Source organism: Camponotus floridanus, unplaced genomic scaffold (genome assembly GCF_003227725.1).
Source record: "Camponotus floridanus strain SB8 unplaced genomic scaffold, Cflo_v7.5 scaffold6, whole genome shotgun sequence".
In the NCBI taxonomy this organism is placed as follows: Eukaryota; Metazoa; Arthropoda; class Insecta; order Hymenoptera; family Formicidae; genus Camponotus; species Camponotus floridanus.
Window position 1 is genome coordinate 2,580,649 of NW_020229769.1, and position 25,312 is coordinate 2,605,960.

The following is a 25,312-nucleotide window of genomic DNA, read 5'->3' on the forward strand; positions in this document are numbered from 1 at the left end:
TAAATATCAAACAAAAATAAAGAATTGAATTATTCAATTGTAAGTATCCTTGATATATGGCAGACACTGCCTCGACAATTGTTGCATGAAAAATCAACACTACAATCTTGTAAAATGCACATATACTTTATGCAAATATAAAAATCAATGTTGGACTATTTACGCGATACGTATCTGTGAGAGAGGAAAAGTAAAAATCAGTACGAAAGAAAAAATTATAGGATTCTCCTACAATTATATAGAGATTATTTTAAAAAGTTATTAATTAAAATAAATCTCAGCTTTGTAATTGATTGTTTTGCTTTTCACACCTATATATACGTAATAATTTTAATAAACTTTATATAATTCTGTAATACATTATAATAGTTAGACACATTTCTAAGAATATAATATAAAATTACTTAGCCTATTAAGTTTTTACAAAAGTTATTAAGCTATGAATAACCATAAGTTAATTTGCATAATCATTTAAAATTTATAAGGCTAAATAATGATTCTATAAACAACTTCTATACTTAAAAAAATCGTTGTGTGATGGAACAAAAAAGCTGAAATGAAGTGATTAGAAATATCGCATATTCGCATTGATTTATTGATTATTATTCTATCAGTGAAAAGATAAAATATTGTGTAAAATTTGTGTAGGTATCCTATATAATTTTTAAAGCAACGAGAACCACATGTAATGGTTGCAAAATATCATATCAGCATAGCATGGTTATTTATAGTATTCGTATTTATTAGTATTTTACTGTTTCATTGTATGATTAATACGTTTCAATATATGAATTGCATCAAGGGTAATAGGTCAATATTGCAAGAGAATGAAAATATTGGTTATTGAGTCAGCTGATATCAAGCACTTTATATGACGTGAATTAATCCTATCTGTAAAACATTTATAATTAGAATAGTTGAGAAATAATTATTGGAGCATCATCAATTTCATTTACATGCGTCAAAAATAAATCTGTGGAGAAAATTTTTTTTTAATGTCAAACAATAAGCGCTCAGAAATATATTAGTACCAAAAAGTTATAAATAAAGATGCCTTTTAAAAAGTATAAACTCGGACTAGGCATATATGATTATGTGATATGAGTAATTGTGCGATATACTTAAAGGCAACCTGTTGTAAAATGAAAACATACTACAAAGTAACGGAGGAGAGCGTCATTTGACAACGGTACTTATATGTATATATATGAGGTACTATGTGTATATATAAGCGAAATACATTCACATCTTCAACTTTTCTGTACAGCTATAAGTGCATAAGTACCCATATATATATATATATATATATATATATATATATATATATATATATATATATATATAATTGTCTATGTATCTTTATCTCTTTATAAATCTTTAATCTGAGAGCTTATAACGTGTGGTTCAAACTAAAAAGAAAAAATGTCCATTAGCAGATATCGCAAGCGATGACTCTGACATTCCTAAAAAAACTCATTTGCAGCCGCGTTTCTTCTGACACACGTGTATAAATCACATGTGATTTGCGTAAGAAGATTATCTTTTTCTGTATCTTATCACGTAAACATGAGATTATCAAAGTGGGCTAGGTCAATGTCGAGAATCGATGAAGTCGCGTCTCGGGTGTGAATAAAAACAGTGAAAGAAGTTTCCTCGAGAATACGCCTCGTATCAATTGTCACCTTTTTTTCCTGCAGCTCACTCTCCATACATACGCATCCCCGTGTATGTAGAGAGCGGTCTAGGGGAAAAGAAAGATGACAATTACGTGTATGTGCGATATGCGGACGCAGCCGGCACATGACGCCGGTGATCATCCGATATTACGTCATCGTCAGCCCCTTGACGCTCGTCTCGACGGAGGAGCGTCCGCGCCTGCGCATTACGCGCGTATCCACCGTGTCGCGTGAACGCGAACGTGTCAAACGCGGCGTACGGTGTGTCGAAAAATCGCGCACTCGATTCGATCCGCACATCGGGATTTATTGATCCGACGCGAGAGATAAGTTCGGGTGTCCCCCGTTATCGTTGGTTCTCCGCGAATCTTGAAATTGCATCACCTCGTGACACACCCCGGGTGTGCGGGGCGAGAACGCGTTTGCGACGCCCGGCAAATTTCGAAGAGTGCCCTGTGTTTGTGTTGCACGCGCGCGACTGGTTCGATAACGGTAAGAATCCGCTCAGTTTGCTCCGAAATTTGGCAGCGCTCGAATGTCGAATATAGAGGATCCATCGCGGTGAGAATTCGCACGGTGGACCCCCGCAGTCTGCGATTGTCATCCGTACAGTAGCCGTTCTCGTATGTCACGTTTGAGAGCGACGCGTGAAATAATTGATATGAAAAGATCGATGTGAGAAATTATTTCTTCCCGAGTGTTATATATATATTGCCACTTGTCGGCAATATATTTTAACGAATAGACATTTTGCATTTGCGCTTCGAAGAAACTCCCTGAAATTAACTTTTTAACTCCGGGAAGTAACCAATGACTTCGATGTTGATTGAATGAATCGATGTTGATTAGAACGGAACGTTCCAATTGTCATCGTCAGGAACAATTGACTCCCGACAGCATATATTTATAACGGTAAATGCACTGCAAAAGAGAAAACAGGAAAAAAGAAGCGGAAGAGCGCCAGCACGTTGATTATTACGGTCGAGCGACCGTAAATCACGTAATGCATAAAATATGATGCATTGCATCATTTTCGAAACTTCGCATATGGGGTGAAATTTTCGAAATTTCGCTTCCTGCGGAGGAAAGATCGGCTAATTAACAAACTTTGTTTTTTATTTCTCAAGAGAATTTCTTTTTTTCTCGAATTTCCAATTTTTGAAATATCGAGAAAATGATTTACGAGAAAAAAAAATTCTTTCCCCTGACACAATTGGCTCAATCTCTGTCACGTGGAGATTTTTGTTTTTCTCATTCTTGCCAAGATAGATATACACATAATGTTTAATCTAGATATACACGTTTAGACACGTGTCTAAATACACGTTTCAAATTTAACGTAGCGAGCTCGACCAATCACGCATTTCATACGCAAAATGCAACGTGACGTTTCCCGTATTGAAAACGCAATTGGTCGGCTTCTCTGCATTTGCTTACGTTTCATGCGGCTATATGCAAATCCACCTCAGCAGTGTTAACATTCTAACAGGTTTTCAATCTATTTTTTGTATGTGACCCAAGATTACTTTCTCAAAATTGCACTCAAACGGATAAAGAAAAAAAATAAGGATAAGTGAATTTTACGCGGAAGGCGTGCAGCTATAACGAGGAATTGACCTATCGTGGCAGGCGTCTGCTAGGTCAGCTGTTTGCGTAGCGTGGTATGGCCATTAACTCGAGACGCTGCCGAGGTAGAGTCTCTCTCTTGCATCACGTTGCATTTAACGTCCAGTCTTTCTCAACTCGCACTGCGGGAACCCGTTACAATTTCGCGCTTCTAGTCTAACTCTACGAAAGTAGACGCTGTTTGAGATCCGAGGAGAAATTCAACGCTGCTGACGCATTCGCAGTCCAGTTATTTCTCGTCGCTTTCCTCGCGTAAAGAGAAACACACCGACGCAGAACCGATCGTCCTGGCTCGTAAGTGCTGAGGAATTCCGTCAACATCGATTCTCGTGTTACACATTGTATCGATGAGCGTCGTATCTCGTTTTTCACGCGGCTTTTACGGGGTGAATTTCTTCAACGGAGAACACGACACGTCGCCGGACATCGTGCGTGACACGCGACTCGCAGGCGCAGCGTCGTGTGACGTCGATTGATACGCCGTAGATCGCGAATTTCGATCTTTAAAGCTTATCTAAACATAAAAGAATCATGCCGTCGCGGATTATACGTTTCCGATCTACCCCCGATAGTGTAATTATGGTTAAGATTCGTTTTCTTCTCAAATATACGGATATTAATATATATTTATTATAGTATAATTTTGTTTCTGTAAATGCATAGATATATATGATACCATTTACTCAAAGTGGTAGCAATATTATATTTAATTATAGTATGATTGTCTCTTTACATTTATGTAATTTATTAATAGCTGTAAATATTGTGGTATAAATGCCCCTTTTTTATCCTTAGAATTGTCCTGCATAATTTGACAATGACATTTATATATTTACAGTTAAACAAAAGCTGTATGGCAACAGCATTGCAAAAGTAAGAAAATGTCCAGGAAGCGTCCCAGAGTAGAAACTATGCTGACTACTGTATCCCTTCAGAATAATATTAATGGAGAAAACCCATCTTGTTCGAGGGAAGATTCTCCGATTCATGCTGTAAGTATTAACATATGTTATTAGCGCAAGTAAATAAATGATAGAGTCACAGTATGATTACATCTGATCTAAAAATATATTATTGTGAAATTGCAAAATGAGAATTATGTATATATTTATAAATTCTCTATATTGAATCTGTTGATATCATCAATGTTATTTATAAGAGATACAATCACTTAAAATTATCTACTAAAGATAATATAATATTGTTCTTTAACTGATAATAACCTGGCGTGATTCTAGATTAGCATATCTAATATGATAAAAGCTTGAAAATACTTTAGTACTCTAATAGTCTTGTTCAGTTTCTAAAAGTCACATTGACACACATATTGAATACAATTTAACATTTATTTAAAAATTTACATTCTATAATTTTTTCTAAAAAGCTAAATGCAATTGTGTACTTCTGTTTTTTATTATACATCAAGTGTTTTGTATGTTTTTAATATAAAAGTTAATTGCAATTTTTGACAAAGAGAACTAAGACATAAGTTTTATCTTCACACATATCAGTTAATTAAATTGTATTAAAACAATGACTTGGGGTTCTAAACAGAATTGTACTGAAAATAACGATGCAAATTTACTGCTTTTAAAAAATTGTGCAAATCAAGTATCCATTTACCATGAAAAATTTCAAGTGAGTTTACTTAAATATTTTTTATTCCTTTTTTACTCTTTTTAGTTTATTAAAATAAGATTGTAATATTACAAGTTAGTAAATGATAATATTAAAGACACACAATTATAATTAAATCTTAACACAAGTCCAAAAGAAAAATTTTTCTACTTTGCTCAATTTTTCTACTTTTATGTACAAAATATCAACAGTTTAATTTTTTATTTATTCTAGTCTATCTGTAAAGAAGCACCCTTTAGTGATGATTCAGAGGCTATTATAGAGAGAAATGCATGTGATTACAATACAAGAATTACTTTAAAACAAGCAAGGAGTGGAAAAGGTATATTTCAAAGATATCCTTAATAATACTAAATATCATGATTTTTTTCATTTGATGTATTGTTTACATTTTTTTCCAGTTCCTAGAAAAATTCGAGTTTATGCCGACGGTATTTATGATCTTTTTCATCAAGGACATGCACGGCAACTTTTACAAGCAAAGAATATCTTTGCAAACGTTTATCTCATTGTTGGAGGTAACTATACAAAATTTTATTTTAAAAATTAATTTGCTATATTATAAATCATATTATTTATTATATACTACTTATTATATAATTATATTTATGATTTTATTTATATCTATTTTATTTATATCTTTAAATTATGATAGTACTATAAATATTTATAGCATATCAATCATAATTTTTTATTTTACAGTGTGTAATGATGAGTTGACACATAGTAAGAAAGGAAGAACTGTAATGACAGATTTAGAAAGATACGATGCTGTTAGGCATTGTAGATATGTAGATGAAGTTGTCCGAGATGCACCTTGGGAACTTGATGATGAGTTTCTTAAGAAGCATAAGGTACAGTCATCAAAAAAATGATTTATATTTTAAAATCTATTAAATAAAATTTTACATTTAATACATTAAAAAGATTAAATATTGAATGATTATTATGTTACAGATTGACTTTGTGGCTCATGACGATATACCATATATGTCAGAAGATAGCTCAGACGTTTATGCTAAACTAAAAGCTAAAGGCATGTTTGTAGCAACACAGAGAACAGAAGGTGTTTCTACATCGGATATAGTTGCAAGAATAGTCAAAGATTATGACATATATGTTAGAAGAAATCTTGCGCGAGGTTACAGTGCAAAGGAACTTAATGTTTCTTTTCTTAATGTACGTCTCTATTTACTATTTAATAATAATATGTCCACATATTACATTCAAATTGTTAGCTGGAAAGAGATATCACAATTATATATATTGAAAAAAATATATAAACATAAATAAAGGGTATTTATAATGAATAAAGTATAATTACAATAAGAGAAATTTTACAGGAAAAAAAATTTCGCCTACAAAACAAATTTGATGATCTGAAAGATAAAGGAAAAAGAGTAATGGAAAATATTGGTGAGAAACGAATGGACATGATAAGTAAATGGGAAGAAAAATCTCGGGACTTTATCGATGCTTTTCTTTTGCTATTTGGAAGAGAAGGCAGATTGGTATGTATACATTTACAAATGTGTATGTATTGTATACAAATATACTAAAAATTTTCATTTATAGTCAACAATTTGGAATGAAAGTAAAGGTCGCTTAATGCAAGCATTATCTCCACCAGCAAGTCCGAAAAGAGATGGCAGTCCAAATAGCAGTAACAGCAGTAACAGTCACAATGATGAAGATCAGACAAGGTACAATTTTTAATATAGATTAGAAAGTTTACATATATATTTTTGATACTAAACTATATTTGTACATCTTATATTAGTCCACCACCAAACAAGACAGGACGCTATGAGTTTTCACATCAAAACAATCATTATTTAAGCGATGATTATAGTGATGATGAAGAGGAAAATTTACACTCCAAATGATAATTGATTACATTAAAGCAGCATTATGTATTCTTTTTGACCAAACTATCGTGCAATTTTTATTTATTACCTTGAAAATTTAGATGTATTTTCATACAATTGCATAAATTCCTAATGCAGAGTGTAATGATATGCTTGATGGATTTTGTATGACATGAGCTGGTATATATATTAAACATATTGCCTATTGTGATGTGAAAGTTTAATGTGATCTTGCAGATTTTATTATTTACATCATAATATATACATGATGGCTTAGTTAGCTGATACATATAGACTGTTTAAAGTAATATAATATTCAATGTCTTTTATTATTATTATTATGTTTCGGAGGCACTATTTCATCCAGTTCCTATATTCTTTAATGCAAATGCAATCATTATTTATATCTTTAATTTTATATTTTATTATAATTGTAAATCTTGATTGACATACAATGACTCTTAGTTATAAGCGTAATTTCTGATCTGATTATAAACATACCAGTCATTTTTCATCAAGCAAATTGATCTAAAAATTTATATTTTTATTAAAATCTAATATTTTATAATGTTTAAACTTTGTTTTCAACAAATTTTTAAAAAGATTTATATCTGTGAAGGCAGAGAATTTATTGGATAAATAAGATGCACAAATTTGTGTTTCAAAATAAAATTTCATATAATGATATATATATGTATATATATATCAATAATATACTTATAATCAGGAATCACTGTATATCAATATTTTAAAAAGTAAGAATAAATATTGATATTAATTGTATTTATATTGTAAAATATTGATTTATTTTAATTAAGATGCTATAGATTATTTCCATAATAAATTTGCTTATGTTTAGAAATTGTTAAAAAATAGCTTTGAATTGGATGAATAATCTTTTCCATACTTATGCATGTATTCAATTTTAATTTTAAAGAAAACAATTATAATATTTCAAATTACTATACTTTTACATTCATAAATTATAAAATTGTCATATTCCATGCTGTATAAGAAATAAACACAAACATTTAGAATTATATACTTATGTTGAAAAGAGAGATTTGTTTTAAATGAGACATATATTACATTTAATAAAAATTTATGAAATAAATTTCTTCTGTAATTATATATTATTTTAGTTTTTTATATGATAATTAAAATAAAGAAAAGCATTTAAGAAAATCTTTGATTGCATTGCAAATGTAATTAATCAAAGAGTAATATATATAATATATAATAATATATATTTCTTAATCAAGAGTCAAACAAATTATAAAATTGAAATTTTTAATTATGTCACTATAAAATATACTCTTCTTCTAAAGGAAAATAATTCATTAAATCAATGAGCTAATTAAATTAGTGAATGTTACTTGTATATGAAAGACATATGCCTATGATAGTTTTTCATGATATACTATAATACTGCCACAATTTTATATATGTAGCTTGCATTTAATATTTGTTGTGCGATCTCATTTCCAATCTCTAAAATATTTTATGAAAATTAATGCTTCTTTCTAATTTTTAGAAAAAAAGTACAATATATAATGTACAATTTAAAACAATGTATTACAGTCATTCTTACTTTTTAGATACATAAGTTAGAAAATTATTACAGATAATATAATTATAGATAGCTTCATATACAAAATTAATTTTGTAGTTTTAAAAATATATTTATAATATATTTGTAGTATGTTTTGTGTGTAAATTACACATATAATTTTATTCATATAATGTATAGATGCAAGAAAGTAAATATAATAAAGTTGAAATTTTTGAAGTTATAATATATATGCTTGAAGTTGTTTAGCATCTTTTCTTATCTGTCTTTAAAAAATATATATATTTCTTTTTTATTTGAAATTTTCACACAAGGAACGTTTATTATATTTATTATTTATATATAACTATACTTTCTCTAGATTTTTAGTCAAGATTTCTAGATATCTGAATACTTTGCTCCTTCATCTTGATATATGCATTATAGTGTATCTTTGTATGTGTAAATTTCCCTTCTTGGCTTATTTATGCTTCTTTTTTACTCATATCCTAGTTGTATAATAAAATTTGTTGAAGATTATAATTTTGATTGGGAAATGTTAACATGAAATTTACATATATTGAATCTATTTCTACAAATGTTTATCAACATCTTTAATCAGAAATTTGTTTTCACAATTTAAAAGTAAATATTTCAAACGTTTTTAAATTTTCAATCAATAAATTCCTTTCTCATATATACTTTCCGGCCTACCCTATATATTCCGTGGGAACTGCTCGCAACTTACCATGTCGAAAAGTTTCAAAGCCACAGTAGTGGGATGAACAAGAGATCGATAAAAAAAAGTGAAACAAATTATTAATTATTTCACTAAAAATAAAGATACCAATACATTTTCTAATCATTTGATGTTATTGACACTACTAAAAATGAGCGACAAGCGTCAAATAAAAACCTAAGGGCGCATTCCCACCTTGGCAGAAAAGCAGAAGCCAATCAGAGCTTGCTCTGTCTGCTCCTTGTTTTTCTACCAATAGAGAGGACCGAAGTCCTCGCTGATGTCACACGGCTTAAGTTACAATTAAACAAATTGACCAATCACGGTCGATTATTCAAGGATGTTGAAAAAGAAAAGAGAGAGAAGGTGGGAAGAAACTTAAGATGGCGTTACTGAGCAACTTATTTATCTCGCGCATGCGCACTCCATTTTGGCCAACCTCAAATCAAAAGAGTCGCGCTACTGTATATACCGTGCCTCCGCGACGACGGGACAGACGGGAGCGTCGTTACGCGTCGAAGACGGAACACGCTCGGGAAGAGTGGAAAGGGGGTGAAAGGGGGACGGACCAATGTTGTAACGTACGTGCCAAAATGGAAGAGCCAAGCATTCACAGTATCGGCGATATAAATAGTGCGGAGACAACGAAAAGTAAGTGCGAAACTGTCAACGTGAGATCATTCTCGATATCGTTCTTAGGACGGAGAATCGTCCTGTCTCGCTACGCGATCTCCTACGCGGTCGCCACGCGACGATAAGACCTGCGATGCCCTTATATTGTTTTGAATTTATCTTGAGGACCGTTGCATATTTACGGTAAAAGTAGATACGTATTTGCCGAGGGAATTAAATCCTCGGTAATTTCTCTTTCTTTTCTAATTCTTCTCTGCACGAACACCATCTTATTTCTCGAGGTTCAAGGTTCCTCTCGATTTTCGCGATCTTATCCAAACTTCACTCGCTACGCTACCTATTCAACATGACGACATCCTTCGATCTATTTTTTTTGTGGATCATGCGTCAGAAACGCCAAAAAGTCAAAAAGAAAAAAAAAAAGATAAATGTGTCCGTCTCAATTCTTCTCGTAAACTTGGTCTTGATATCTTCAAAACGGTATCAAAAACAAACGGTTTCTTTGCGGCAATATTCGTGGAAAACTCCCTGAAAATGACAATGTTTTCGCAGTAATTCATTCGTAATCGCTTGCAATGTTCGTTTATGACTATGTTCGCTTTCCTTTTCTCTTTCCTCTTTTGTGTCTCTTTCTCTCTCTCTCTCTCTCGCTTTTCGCAAGTTAATTATCTTACGCCGAGCACGTGAATCGCGTGTATCAGATGTATACATATACATACATACGACTTCCCGTTGTCTATGATAGAGTTGATGAGAGATAGAGCCTACTTTGTATCAACGTTTAAATTTTACGTAGCAATATTTAAATGGAAAAATAATCTACTGACAAATCTTCCTATTAGAAAGAAAATTGTTATATAATTATTATTATACTATTATAATATCACACATATAGACAATGAGATATATACATATACTATTAAATACATAATAATTATAATAAAATAATTGTATATATGTAAATATATACACACACACACACACAATATTAATTATATTTATGAAGGAATCACACATTCAGTACGTTTTATTCGAATTATTTTTTTTTTAATTTTTTGCAAACAATGTGACTATATATATATATATGTATGTATGTATGTATGATGTATGTATGTATGTATGTGTGTATACATACACACACATATTTTGATATACATATATGTTAACTAAAAGTTTTTTGTTTTGCGGGGGCGATAAAATAATTGAAAATAATAATCGAAACCAATTCAGGTAATGTCGAAAATTGTTTTTGGGATCAGGCATTTGGGACCAAAATCCTGAAATTTTCTTGTCACATAAAAATGTTTAGTTGTTTATAATTTCAAATACATTTTTTTTTATATTAGAGCAATTTATTGTTCAAGTTTGTGTCAACCTCAATCATTAGCATATGCTTGCTGTTTTATCAAATAACTTTTCATATTTTATGATTATCCAATATGTATATTTATGACAACAAAGAAATTAATAATAACTGTAACTTTTTGTATCCAATGTTTTAAAAAATTTTACAATATTTATTGTACATATATTACTTTAGCTTAAAATAAATATTGGATCAATAAGATAAAAGATAAGATAAACAAAGTAAAAGAAGGCTTTTTGATAGATTACTTAAAATAGTTTATCTCTCTCAATAAAAACAAAAAAAGAGTTTTAATTGAAGCCTAAATATAAATCTAGGTTACTAGAATTTTATAATTAAAATCTGACAAAAACTGATTTATGTCTTGAAAATTTATTATCATTATTTAAAAATTTTGTTTGCATAATATATGACTGATAAACCATTTTGAAACTTTTATATTTTTTATATACTCTTTATATTTAAAAAAATGAAATTGTAGAATATATGATAAGAATAAATCTTTTCTCTTATCAAAAATATATTCTATAATATAATTAAATATTGATACTTATGACAATAATTGCATTAATTATAACATAATGATAAAAGAGAGATTAACAAGGACATTTTTGTTTATCAGACTATATAATACCACGTAAGAAGAGAATATGTTTAGTTGGTGCAGCTTGCAATGATCCTGCACTTAATGCTGCTGCTCAGCAGTTTAAAGTCCCTGTATTTAAATCTGAAACTGGCACAGAATATATTGAAGATACCACCTATCATACTTACTTCGTACTCAAACAATTCGAAGGATCTGAATATTATACTTTGTGCAAATCTCCTCATAGGTTAGTAAATATAATAATATTGTATTTTTATGATAAGATATTTATATAAGACATGTATCATATTTATAATTTATATTATTTTTATAATATTTTAATCTAGAAAGAGAAATTTCTGAATCTTATTTGTTTTTTTTTTTTTTCTTTTTTAGAATACTGGGATCTACAGCTTTGTTACAACTGGCAGAGAAAAAAGAATCTTTGCCTAGTATTAAGAGACCATTGTTCACACAAGCTATGATAGGTAAAGTAGTGGTGTTTAGCGGCTTTCGAGCTAAGGAGGATGAACTGGTCAGTGGACTATTTATACAATTTTCATGATATTACTACTCCTGATTGATATATGCGTATCTTATATTCTTATGATATAATATTTTTTAACAGCGCAAGTTAGCTAATATGGTTCTTCTGATGGGCGGTAGCATTCGAAAAGAGATGGGTACTAAAGTGACGCATCTTATTGCAAACCATTGCAGCGGAGAGAAGTATAGATACGCTGATATATTTGAAGTACCTATTATGTCAGCAGAATGGTTAACAGCATTATGGAATGCCAAAGACGATGTCTCTAGTTATGCAGATAGTGAGGAATTAGTAAGTATGCTTTCTAGATGCTAAAAAACAATTTCGCAATATAGCTTTATATATTAGTTCAATACTATTTAAAAAATCATTATATTATAAATTATTAATTACTATATAAAAAAACATATATTAAAAAATCATTGAATAAAAAATATATTTCTTTATAATATTAACTTATGTAGAGTAATATTTATAATTATTATTTCATACTTAAACAGAAGTCTACTATAACAATATATGATTTAATGTATGGAATAAAAATAAAAATTAAATTTTTGTCGTACAATTTTTTTAAAAACACATATGATTTTGACAGATGGCAACTTATAAATTGAAACCATTTTATGGAGCAAAAGTATGTTTCTTTGGTTTTCACGAAGAAGAAAAAAAACATATGTGTGAAATTTTGGAGCAACAAGGTGGTGAATCTACTGAAATTAATGATCCAAATTGTACTCATGTCGTAAGTTAATAATTTTAATAGTATTTCACATTCTTTTATAAATATAAGTACTTGATTATATTATTACTTAATTAATATTTATTCACTATGCAATTCACTATAAATATACTCTAGGTGATAGATGTACCTGGCTCTTACTACAAGAAATCTAATGCAAAATTATATCTTAAAAATTCATCCAATCAGAATCCACTTTCCTTAATGTATTTTAAATCAATTTCTTCTTCTCTTTATAATCCTAATTTAAATACGATTTCTAATATAATGAAAACTAGTAATTGTGATAACAGTAACATATCAGTCAACATTGATGATACAAATTCTATAAAAACTCAGGATAGTGGTTATTCCTCATCAAAGAATATTTCATCTATTGTACATACGCATGATGTAAAATGCAATATATGGAACGATATTGTTTCTAGTAACATCAGTCAAGATTCTGCTATTAGTATGAGTGATCATTGTTCTGAAGAAAATATTAAATCTGGCAATATATTTCATCTCTTTGAGTTAAATGATTCTGATGTAGACATAACAAAATCATCTAATTTCTCTACATTTTCTATGTCGAATAAATGTTCTATTCCAGCAACATCAACAATGATAAGCAACAAAAACATTAAATTCAATATTTCTGAAGATTCTTTACTTAATGACGAACATTCTCTATGTGAAAACGTATCAAATCTTGCAGCAAATTCAAATGATTTAAAAATGTCTACATCTTATGAAAAGAATAATGAACACATAGTTTGTACATCACCAACAAATAATAATGCACTATCTTTAAAATATCATAAGAATATTCATTACATACGAAATAATACTTCAAAAGCTAAAATAACTCCCAAACGATATATAAAATGGAGAAAAACTAATTCTTGCACATCTGTTCATAAAATGACAACACATGAAAAATATAAATTTGTGAAAACAAACTCGTACCCAAATATATTAAAATATGGCCAGGAACAATATAACGATACATTTTTATATAAATTAGATGAGAGAAAGCATTTGTCTAAATCACACACATCAATTTTTTCGAAAATAAGTCATTTCAATTTCTGTCCAACATTTTTTGATAATGAACAAGACACTTTGACTAATTCTCATTATTCTCCTCCTGAAAAAAACCTCTTTAAAAAAAAATATACATCCTTGTCCAAATCTCTTCCAATATCTACAAAGATTTCAAACACTAAACATAACTCAAGAAACACTTATAATTTTAATGGAAAAAGTTGCGGTGTACAGTCTACATCACATGACATAAAAACAAAATGCACAGATTTCAAGACTCAGAAGGATAAAGCATTCGTGGTATTCAATTAAAATTTTTCTTTTGTTTTTTTTTTGTATTTTGTTTGTTGAAGTAAGGTGTAATAGTCCTTTAATTTATTTTTTATTTTACTTTAATAACATATAACAATGTATTATATGTTATATAATACTATAATTGTATAGAATATTAAGAAATAAATTTCAAGATTTAACATGTATTCATTAACCTGGGTAAAAATACTGATTAATATAAATTCAAATTCTTATCAAAGTTAGGAAAAAATGTTTTAGTTTTGGTTATATAATTTTTATTTTCATTTATGTAGTTTGTGGGATATTTTGATTTGTTACTTAGAAATTATTTGTGTATGTGAGATATTAATATTTGTAAATATAATAGGAATATTTAAGGTACTTGAGGATGATAAACTGCGATATTCAACCTCTCTTAAAAATTTGCTATTATACACTATGAATTAAGTCAGTGTTATATGTTTAACTTTGTCCGTTGTCCATTGTCCATTGTTCATTTCTATAATGAGGATTATAAGAATAATGTAATAAGTAAAATATTAAATAAAATATTAAAGTTGTTTTTATTATAGGTAGTAGATGAAGCCAATGTAAATGTACTACCAAATCTGGCTTCAGTGTCAGCTTTCATAGTCAAAACTGGATGGTTTTGGGTATCTGTACAGAATGAGGCAGCAGCAGATGAGAAAGAATATTTATTTGAACATGTAAGTGCTGATGATAATATAATAATAATAATAGTAATAGTAATAATAATAATAATTTTTGTTCTAATAATTTTATTATTGTTGTTTAGTATCTAGAAACAGCTTTATCGCCTACTGCATCTAATAGGAGAAACAGTCAACAGATAGTGGCATCAAATATAACATTATCAAAGCATCCGTGTTGGTTGGGTGGCCCATTAGCTAATATATTACAAAATGGAGCGGACTCACCAGCTAGTGTCAGTGGAAGTTTTCTCGACTGCACGGCGAGTCCAGATAAACAGTTGTTGGATGGTATATATTTGAATGATAATACTTTATACTTTAATATGTGTATAAGCTTCTCTTAATTAAATATCTTTTAATATAAAATGAAAAAAATTTAATATCAGATTGTTAAAATTGCTATTTAGAGAAAATATAACTTAATATAAACTCTTTAAACTCTAATAAAGTAAACTATGTAAAAGAGAATTATATCGATTATTATTCATTATTAATTATTAGGTATTCCAGAGGTAGAAACTGTCGATACAGAAAATTTACCAAATGTTAGAGAAAATTTATCAAAGCGTCATCAAGTATTTCTTGAATTAGTAGAGACCGAAGCCAATTATGTTGGTATTCTCAATACAATTATGATGGTAAATACTTGTTATGCATTAAATCAGAAAAATAAATTAATTCATACTTCAGCTGTTTTTAACAATTTGTATTTGTATATTTTACAGCTATTCAAATTACCATTGGAAAATCTTGTAGGGAAAAGTGGAAAAGAATTATTAAATAGCACAGAAGTAAAAATTATATTTGGTAATTTCCCACCCATTTATGACGTTCATAAGCAGTTATTGGAAGCCCTACGTTGCAGTGCCACTAATTGGACAGAAGATATTAGTATTGGCAAAATATTTTTGAAATATGAACTAGATTTGGTTAAAGCATATCCTCCATATGTCAACTTCTTTGAAAACACAAAACAGATGTTGGAAGAATGCGATCAAAACAAACCACGATTTCATGCTTTTTTGAAAAATTGTCAGACAATACCAGAATGTGGTAGACAAAGCTTAAAAGAGCTGTTAATTAAACCAATACAAAGATTACCCAGTATTAATCTATTATTAAGTGGTAAAATTATTTTTAAATAATGATTTTTTAATTTTTTTTTTTATAATTTAAACAAAATTCCTTAGATATCATCAAAATGTTATTATTTTTCACAGATATTCTTAAACATACTGACAAAAGTAATCCAGACTATAGTGCTCTAGAAGCTTCCATTAATTGTATTAAGAAAGTTATGACATATATAAACGAAGATAAAAGGAAAACAGAACGCCAGTTAGCAATGTTTGATATTTTCAATGAAATTGATAATTGTCCGCCGCATTTAGTTTCTTCACATAGATCATTTATCAATAAGTGTGATGTAATGGAAGTTACAGAAGGTCTTAGCGGACGGGGCGATCATTTAGTATTGTTTCTATTTACTGATACTCTTGAAATATGTAAGAAAAGATCAAAGGCTTTTAATTCATTAAAAAGTCCTAACACTATAAATGGTTTGCAATCGAGTAAATTAAATCAAGGAAAACTATATAAGCATATCAAAATGTTATCACTCAGCACTATACGAAAAGTTGTAGACATACGAGAAACTGAAGGTAAAAATAAATATTTTATACATATACACACACACATCTACATACATATAAGGGACACGTATAAGAGATTATACATCTATTATGATTTTTTTTAGGATATCACAAACTATTTGCACTCGTAGTACGTGGCACTCAGGAATTAAAGGAAAAATTCTTTTCGTTTATAATTACTGACGAAGAAATAAATAAAACAAATTATTTACAGATTTTATGTAGACAAATGGCTCTTGCTGTCCGTGTAGCTGATGCTGTACGTATATCATATTTGTAACATATTTAATATAAGTGATATAAATCTAAAAAAAAGAATTATATAATATATAATATTATATATATAATCTTATATAATATATAATACACGCGCGCGCGCGCATGTGTGTGTGTGTGTATGTGTGTAAAATCTTCGTTTGTTTAATCTATTTTTTGTTTTACTCAAAAGGTTTTGTATTTTTCAGGATACATTACTTATTAGATACGATTCGCATCAACTCGAAGTCGGTACTGGTGATGTAGCATCAGGAACATTAAAAAAAACAATTAAGTAAGTATATCTATATTTTAATATACTATATAATGTATTTTAATATTATTTACAAGTAATGTTCCTTCTATTCTATATCTATATCTAATAAACATAAGTGATTTTGCAGCGCGCGATTATTTTGCTGTAATGATATTGAATCAACAAAGTTTGATATGTATAAAAAAAGTTTATAAGTAACTTTACAAAAAAAATAATGTAATCTATTTTCTTGACGGCATAACAGTCGCGCAAGCATATCAGACATACGTAATTGTATGTACACGAGTGGTGCACACGAGCGGTGAATCATAGGTGCGATTTAGATTGTTAGAAGAATTTTACTATTCAAAATTAATCAGAATGAACAATCGTGTGTAAATAAAGACACTTAAAATATAAAATTAAAATATTTTTTTTATGCATTATTTTTTTAATTATTTTTACATGTATAAAAAATGATCATTATGAAAAGAATATATGTGAAATATATCTTGTACTATTTTTTGTATATACTATAATGGTTCATTCAATTTATATATTTTGATGTTTCGTTTAAATTTAAAAAAATATTTATTTGAAAATCTTAGTTCTATTTAATTCTAATCTAAAATATATTTTATTTCAAATACAATACTCAATTATTGATTTTAAATAAGTAATAAAATAAATATGACATTTATATAATAAAAAATATATTTTACATTATATTAGTAAATTATGTAATAATAATTTATTAAATATTCAAAATTCAACAAGAAAAAGTTATATAATTTATTAATATAATGTAATTTATTAATATAATCTGCATTACGATTTAATAGTATTTACTTTTGGAATTATGTTTAGTTTGAAGAAAAGTGTCAGAAGTTGTCTACAAAAGTTATCTGGAAAGATATTTATTTAAAAAACATGGAATAAAAGAAAATAATTAAACAAGAGGACATTTACTTAAAACATAAAATCAATGTGGTGAAACAATCGCGTGAGAAAAAAATTCGCTCGTGTGTGCTAAAATTTACACCTGTAAATATCGAATTAGCAAATATTTATTCTATATTATATATATAAAACTTTGTCTTTTATGAAAAAATGTTTGTTAGATGTCATAAAAGGTATGACGACTGATATCTCTCTTTTTATCTCTCAATTTGTAATTAGATGATTTATTAGATTACATAAGTAGAAAAGTTTTGTATCTATAATCTATAAATAAATCTATAAATATCATATTTATAGATTTTGTATCTATAAATATCTATAAATATTAATTTGTTCAAATATAAATTTTTAAATCTTTTGTTTAAGGAATATTTTGAATGAAAAGATGATTATGACAAGTTATTGCATTTATTTTTATTTAATATAGTAAATAAAAACTCAACACCTCAACAGCTTAAAATCAAGTAAGCAACAAGTAGTATAGTAAATCTTTCGCAATATTTTTCATCATTCATTACAGTATTCATTACAGTATTTTTGGTTGAAATAGATTTAATTTATAATTACAAATTTTTATTATAATTAAGAAATTTGAGCTAACATTATAATTGACATTATTGATTGGGAAATTTAAATTTATTAATATAAATTACATCATATTAATAAATTGTATAACTTTTTCTTGTTAAATTTTGAATATATATTACAAAACTTAACAAGAAAAAATTATGTATTGTATAATTTTTTTAAATTATTTAAAATTTTTTTAAATTATATATTATATAATTTGTTAATATGATGCAATATTTATATTATATTTATTTTATATTTGGACAATTTTAATATTATATAAATGATAATGGCGTATATATTTCTACCGTGATCGAAAGATTACTGTACATATTCTCTACTATATTGCATGATATAAAAAAAAATAATGGGACAACCCGTTTGGTTGCAGGAGCCTATTTCATAATTTTTACCTGGAGTATATGGACCCGTATGTGTTCCTACTCAATAGCATGTGTGAAACCACGTTACATGTCCCACTACCGTCAGTTTTCGCACCAGGCTGATTATATTTTTTTACTTGCTTTTTATCCTTTTACCCTCTATTCAATGGCATAACTATTAAAGACGAAGAAACGATATTTAAAGCTCTTAGTTCCCTGCAGCTATATTAATAAATGACATGTGACATCAGAAGATCCATATCTTTTTTACTAATTTATATTATCGAACGCGAGTGATACAAAAAAAATTAATTTATTTTAATATATAATACAAGAAAAAATGTATAATATCTTACTTTTGATGTCATAATTCAATACGACTGCATGAAGGATTAAGCGCTTTTAAAAGCTCGCAATATTAACAAATTTAAAGGGAATTTAAGAAGTAAAGTTTGAATATATAAAAGTTCAAAAATGTATGTATTCTTATTTTTTATTTTGCAAATGAAAATATTAAAATATTAAATTAAAAGAGAATTTAAAAAGTAAAGTTTGAATATATAAAAGTTTCAAAATGTACATATTTTTATTTTTGATTTTGCAAATGAAAAAGATCGGTTTTCTATTATTTTGTAAAGATTTGTAGTTACGCCTTTGAAAACTTTTGCTCTTAAAATTGTTTTGTGCTGTGAATAGATATAATTATTTAATAATAATTTTAGTTTTAGTCAATTCAAGCATAATATAATATTGTAAGCTTTTTATTTATTAAAAGCCTTCTATTATATTTCTTACTTTAGTAACTAAAGAAGAATTAAGTTGGGAAAAAATATGTATAATAATATTCATATTATATACATAATTTATTATACATATGCAATTCCTCAATTTATATTATTCTAATTTCTCATAATTGACAAATAATGATTTAATTTGTAAGTTGATTGATTAATTTTATTTTTTGTCTATAACATACCACGTACAAGAAGGTTTTATTTTATTATAAAGTAGAAGGGAGAAAGAATAAATATAAATATATATATATATATATATATATATATATATATAATTTTCTTTATTAATAAATATGTTATTTCTTTTAATGTGCAGCCATGGTGCAGTTTTCGTTATCTCTAATTACCGCATGGATGATTAGATGTGTTTATATTGTTAAAATTTTGCATGTATATTTCATATTCTCTATATCACAATAGGTGATATTCTAACTGCTCAAGCTGGTTTTCTGGATATTATAATACATTTTTTGTAAATTTGCACAGGTTGCATAGGTTCCTCTTTGTCTATTTATAAAATTTTTTTTCCTTCTAAAAAATAATTATGATTACATATGTTATTTTAATTAAAAAAATATAATTTTTTATACAGATACACGCACCCATAAAATTACTAATTCGAAAGGAGGAAAGAAAATTTTTTAATGTTACAAACACACATTTAGATATAATACAGATGCATTAAAAACTTTTCAAAGCGTATTTTCCTTCAGGTTTGCATCTCGTACAAGAGCGCGAGTTGGCCGAGCGTTTAGTTTCAATAAAACACCAAGCAAATTAAATAGAGCGATGTCCACAATTATGTCGCCATTTGGATCAACACAGAGTCTTCCTCCGACAAACCAACAAATGGCTCAGATGCGGCTAGGTAGCTGCAACAATATCAGCGTTAGTTGATAATTTTTTGGCATGTATTTTTTTCCTTGTGCTTATTTCTTTTTTTTCTTTTTCTGCTTGCTTATCTTTCTTTTATAATGGAAAGTTGTAATTTTTTTCACTAATTTTTTTATACTAACGTATTTTACAAGCTTTTATTAAGCAAGCTGTGAAAAAAGTTAAATTTAGTTCATACGTATATAATCTATTCTACAATGTCTTTCCTTCTATATGTATTTATTTCCTATTAACTCCGCTTAAACTTTTGTTAAAATTTGGAAAAATTAACTTTCTTTATAAAATTATATTTTTATTTAGATACTTTAAATTTGTATGCTATTTGCATAATATTTTTATACCGTCATGCAATTATTACATATTAATTTATATATCAAATATTACAATTTTCATATTAATTTCATTTTTCATTTATTCTATTAGGATGATATTTTATATATCATTTGTAAGTTATATTGAATTTTTTTATTTTGTACTACTTATATTACTATCTTATGCTACTATTTTTCATTTCCAATACCTATATGCAATATATTTATTTTTATTATTACATTATTTTCATGTAAAAGAAAAAATATATTAATAATTTTAATAAACTTTCATGCTTTAACTCAAAATCAATGGATGAACTATAATAGGAATCATGTAAGTACATTGTAAAATGAATATATTGGAGAAAGAACAAAATCAGTTTTATATATTTATTTCTTAGTAAATAATTGAAAATTATATATTTTGTTTATTAATTTTCAAATATTTATTTTTCTTTTTATTTATGATTAAAAAATTATTATCAAGAGTAAAATATTTATTTAATTTCGCAAGATAATAAAATATAAAGAGAAAAACTAAAATTAAAATTATATTTATATTTTCATTAAAAAAATAAAAACGAAAAACACGTCATTAATAAATATATTGCAATTATATTCTAATATGGGATCGGTTTTTATTTTTTTTTTTTTCATCTATAACAATATTTCTATTTCAGTTTAAAGGAAATGGAAGACTGAATAAATGAAAAAATTAAATTTTAAGTTTTATATATTTTCAGGAGTTGGATAATGGTGGTTCAAGTTCTCCAAATAAAGATGATGTTCTAGTAGCACCAATGTCGGATCAACCGACTCGAAAAGCTCTCAGTATGGCTTCACTGCGAAGGTTGTAATTAGTATGCATAAGAAATCGTACTTTCTTTTGCTACAAAATACATTTCTAGTATTCTAAATAAAGAGACGTGCATTTTTAACAAACCACTGTGGTATGTTAAACCAATATAGATCGTCGTATTGATACTATACAACTAACAAAAAGAGCCTGAAAACCATAATATTTATATACATACAGTGTTCTGTTCAAAATAATTACAATTATTTAATTTTTATAGCAAAGTTTAGTACGATTTCCTGAATAATGCTTTATCCCCGAATACATCATATGAAAATGATATTATTGTTATTAGTGCCAATAATGCCTAGTTATTATTGTTATATTACTATAATTAATATCTTTATTTATTTTATGTATTATTTTGTAATTATTGTATATGCCCCTTTTCTTCCGCACTTACTTGCCGATAAGATAACGGACTATCACCTTTTATATAAATATAGTTCGCTTTTTACCGAGCCAGTTTAATTATTCTAAGAGATATATCGTCAAATTACACTGATTCGGGGATATTTATTTACGAATTTCCCAACAAATTTTATTATTCTAATGACAAACAGAGTCAAACTTATCAATAGACTGCAGATATGTGCAACAATTTCATAATAAAAATATCAATAGTTCATAAAAAATAGCATTAAATAATCGTCTCGTTAATGAACATATCTCGTTGTACTCACGCAGTTTTGATGCAAAAATTTGAAAGTATTTCGTTTAATAATGGATTAGACAAATATGTTAACATTTAATCATAGCATAAAATACAAATTTCGTATCTAACTAATAAAAATAATAATACTTGCTTCTCTTTTATGTATTTCAGGCATCAAAAAATCTTGTGCAATTTCAATATTTCACTCATTTTTTAATTTCCGTTTTTCTATTTATTAGAATTTGTTTAGCGGGAGTCATACAAAGGAGATCTGATCATTGAACTATAAAAATTTAATGCGCGATTTCATTTTACATCTATTGTTTATCGCGAATATTCGATAATATAGGCTTTTTTTTAAATTTCTAAATCTTATATTTAGAAACTTCTAAATCTTATCTAGATTTTTCAAAGAAAATTAAATTTAAAACAATGTACAAGATGTACTCATAAGATATTCAAAAGTTCGAAATGAAAAAAAAAACATTATTCTAAGTAATCCAATATTCTCCATTCTAATGTGCCAATATAGTAATGTATACCTAATAATAAAAATGTATATCGCCTACTGTTATGAATTTAATAGGCTTGCTCAGGATAATATTGTATTCAATATGACTTATACGATTTAAATTTTTGGAATTTACAGAAATGATTTATATAAAATCTTATCGTTCTCTAAGAGAACAGTGAAAACTTAAAATTCGATAATTTGATAACGCTTAAAAATGAGGATAGATTTCATATTTCATGAAATTCATATCTCTTAAATATTTGTATGGTTTTATACCTTTATACGAGTCTGCACGATTCACACTTCATATAAGGAAACAAACAATTGCCAATGTTAAAAATATTGAAATTAAGGAAACGAAGTAAATGATTTTTTCGAATAGTTAATTACATAATAATATGATATAAATAACATGATATGAAAAAGATAATATAAATTAATTATAAAATTAATAACATTTTTTAAATAAACAATCTACATGTGCTTCAGTTCGTTGTATACTCCAAATAATCATTTATTTTCATTATAAGTCAATCATTTGGATATAAATTTTTTCTATTCTTTTATTCATCAAAATTTTGCATAAATTCTTACATAATTTATACACATTACATTTTGTGCTGCCGATAATGTGCTTTCTTCACAGCTTTTATTCATTTTGATGCTGTGCTTGTGACATTTATCTAATTGTACATGCTAACTTTAAAAATGTTATTAATTATCGATTCAGTCATTCAAATAATTAGAAAATATCGCAAATAAAATTGTTACTTATATATGAAGGATAATTATGATATGTAATAGATATATCATAGCCAAAATTATCACGATTGATAAGTTCCTTTTTAATACAAATTGAATATATGATAAATTCAAAGATTACAATCGTACATTACTGTAATCCTTACAGCTTTCACAGTATTGTAAACGAATATTTCATTTCTGAAATGTTTTTTTTTTTTCGTATTTTTTCGTTATAAATCGATTTTGTGCAACAAAAATTATTACCATTGCAAAGCTAGCGTTAATATTACAACCTTTTGCTATCATATAACTTTGTTCGTAAACTTTCATATGAATAATGTATGCATAAGATCTATTGTTTTACGAATTCATATACACACATATTCGCTATCATGTTGTAATATTCTTGAATGTCTTTATTTTGCTTTGGTTGTATATTCTTATGTTCCTTTCATACTTTAGCATTTTTTTGATAGTCCGTTATTCGAAGACCAACTAAAGTTTATTTTTGAGCCGTTAGCACAAAATTGAAAAAAAATATAAATATTTAGTTTAGCTATAGAATAATTGACTATTATAAGTGCACTTATTGTTAGCGGAATATCTTACAGGCATAAAATGTGATTTCTATTTTTCTGCAATCTCTCGTTTTTATTCAATCAATATATTTTATGTCTTTTATGTCTCCTTTATTTCCTTAAAATGACACAGCTTTTCTAAATTAATTCAATAAATTTCTAAGGAAATCTAATATTTTATAGCTGACAGTTAATATTTTATAAGTATCATAAGTATAATAAAACCTTATCATAAGTATAATAAAAAATCGTACAATAATATCAATATAATATCTTAATATTTTTGAACTAATATATATTGATTGATTAAAAAAGAGTATAAAAGAATGCAAAAAAAAACATGAAAGAATTTCGGTGATGTTACTCTTGTAAGAGTTTATACAAACATCAATACAATTTTCGACAACCGACTATGTTCTCTTCTCATGATAAAAATGATTAGTGCCTTGATTATGATAAAGTACGAATAAAAAAATTTGTATTACATAATAAAATGTACTGCATATATATGCATGATTTAAAAGAGATAAATTGGTTACTTATTTTTCTCTTGATTTATCAAGAACTTTGATGAAATACTTTATAGCCTCATAATATACAATTTGTGTTAAATATTATTAAGTTTTGACTGCACTGACTGCTACATTTTATTTCAAACCAGTGACAATGGTACTTTATCTTCTTTTGTAACGTATCGTAAACAACAAAAAGTGCTTTTGCGAATGCCATTCACACATATTCGAAATTATCTATTTATAATATTATTATTATTATAAGCTATTATATATAAAAACGAAATAGTAATATGAATCGTGAGAAATAATAGAGAACGAGAAAGAAAGAGAATTTTTACATATTAATTTCCGTGTAATAATTTGGCATTA

At 27.3% G+C, this 25,312-nt stretch overlaps 2 protein-coding genes across 16 annotated transcripts; both read left to right on the forward strand.

Moving 5' to 3' along the window:
- The first annotated feature begins 1,879 nt into the window (after positions 1–1,879).
- LOC105259449 (choline-phosphate cytidylyltransferase A) lies at positions 1,880–7,032 on the forward strand. Of its 7 annotated transcripts, none has more exons than XM_011271391.3 (9): positions 1,880–2,168; positions 4,141–4,294; positions 5,154–5,262; positions 5,342–5,458; positions 5,643–5,794; positions 5,898–6,119; positions 6,284–6,451; positions 6,516–6,643; positions 6,721–7,032. In XM_011271391.3, the coding sequence occupies exons 2-9, from the start codon at positions 4,184–4,186 to the stop codon at positions 6,824–6,826; spliced, it is 1,113 nt and encodes a 370-aa protein (XP_011269693.1). In that variant the 5' UTR covers positions 1,880–2,168; positions 4,141–4,183; the 3' UTR covers positions 6,827–7,032. The 7 variants fall into 7 exon arrangements, with proteins under 7 accessions (XP_011269693.1, XP_011269698.1, XP_011269696.1 ...); XM_011271396.3 differs by lacking the exon at positions 1,880–2,168 and adding an exon at positions 2,219–2,237; XM_011271394.3 differs by lacking the exon at positions 1,880–2,168 and adding an exon at positions 2,249–2,351.
- Positions 7,033–9,541: 2,509 nt separating this feature from the next.
- LOC105259447 (protein ECT2) lies at positions 9,542–23,508 on the forward strand. Of its 9 annotated transcripts, XM_025413101.1 has the most exons (16): positions 9,542–9,747; positions 11,718–11,928; positions 12,078–12,216; positions 12,310–12,519; positions 12,827–12,973; positions 13,088–14,299; positions 14,866–15,000; positions 15,090–15,294; positions 15,508–15,644; positions 15,732–16,131; positions 16,227–16,667; positions 16,763–16,917; positions 17,123–17,208; positions 19,091–19,183; positions 20,590–20,764; positions 21,825–23,508. In XM_025413101.1, exons 1-16 carry the CDS (start codon positions 9,690–9,692, stop codon positions 21,936–21,938), a joined length of 3,918 nt encoding a protein of 1,305 aa, XP_025268886.1. In that variant the 5' UTR covers positions 9,542–9,689; the 3' UTR covers positions 21,939–23,508. The 9 variants fall into 9 exon arrangements, 8 of the variants coding, with proteins under 8 accessions (XP_025268886.1, XP_011269688.1, XP_025268889.1 ...); XM_011271386.3 differs by lacking the exon at positions 13,088–14,299 and having other exon boundaries at positions 9,544–9,747; XM_025413104.1 differs by lacking the exons at positions 9,542–9,747; positions 11,718–11,928; positions 12,078–12,216; positions 12,310–12,519; positions 12,827–12,973 and adding an exon at positions 21,409–21,415 and having other exon boundaries at positions 13,223–14,299; positions 21,825–21,908.
- Positions 23,509–25,312: the final 1,804 nt, after the last annotated feature.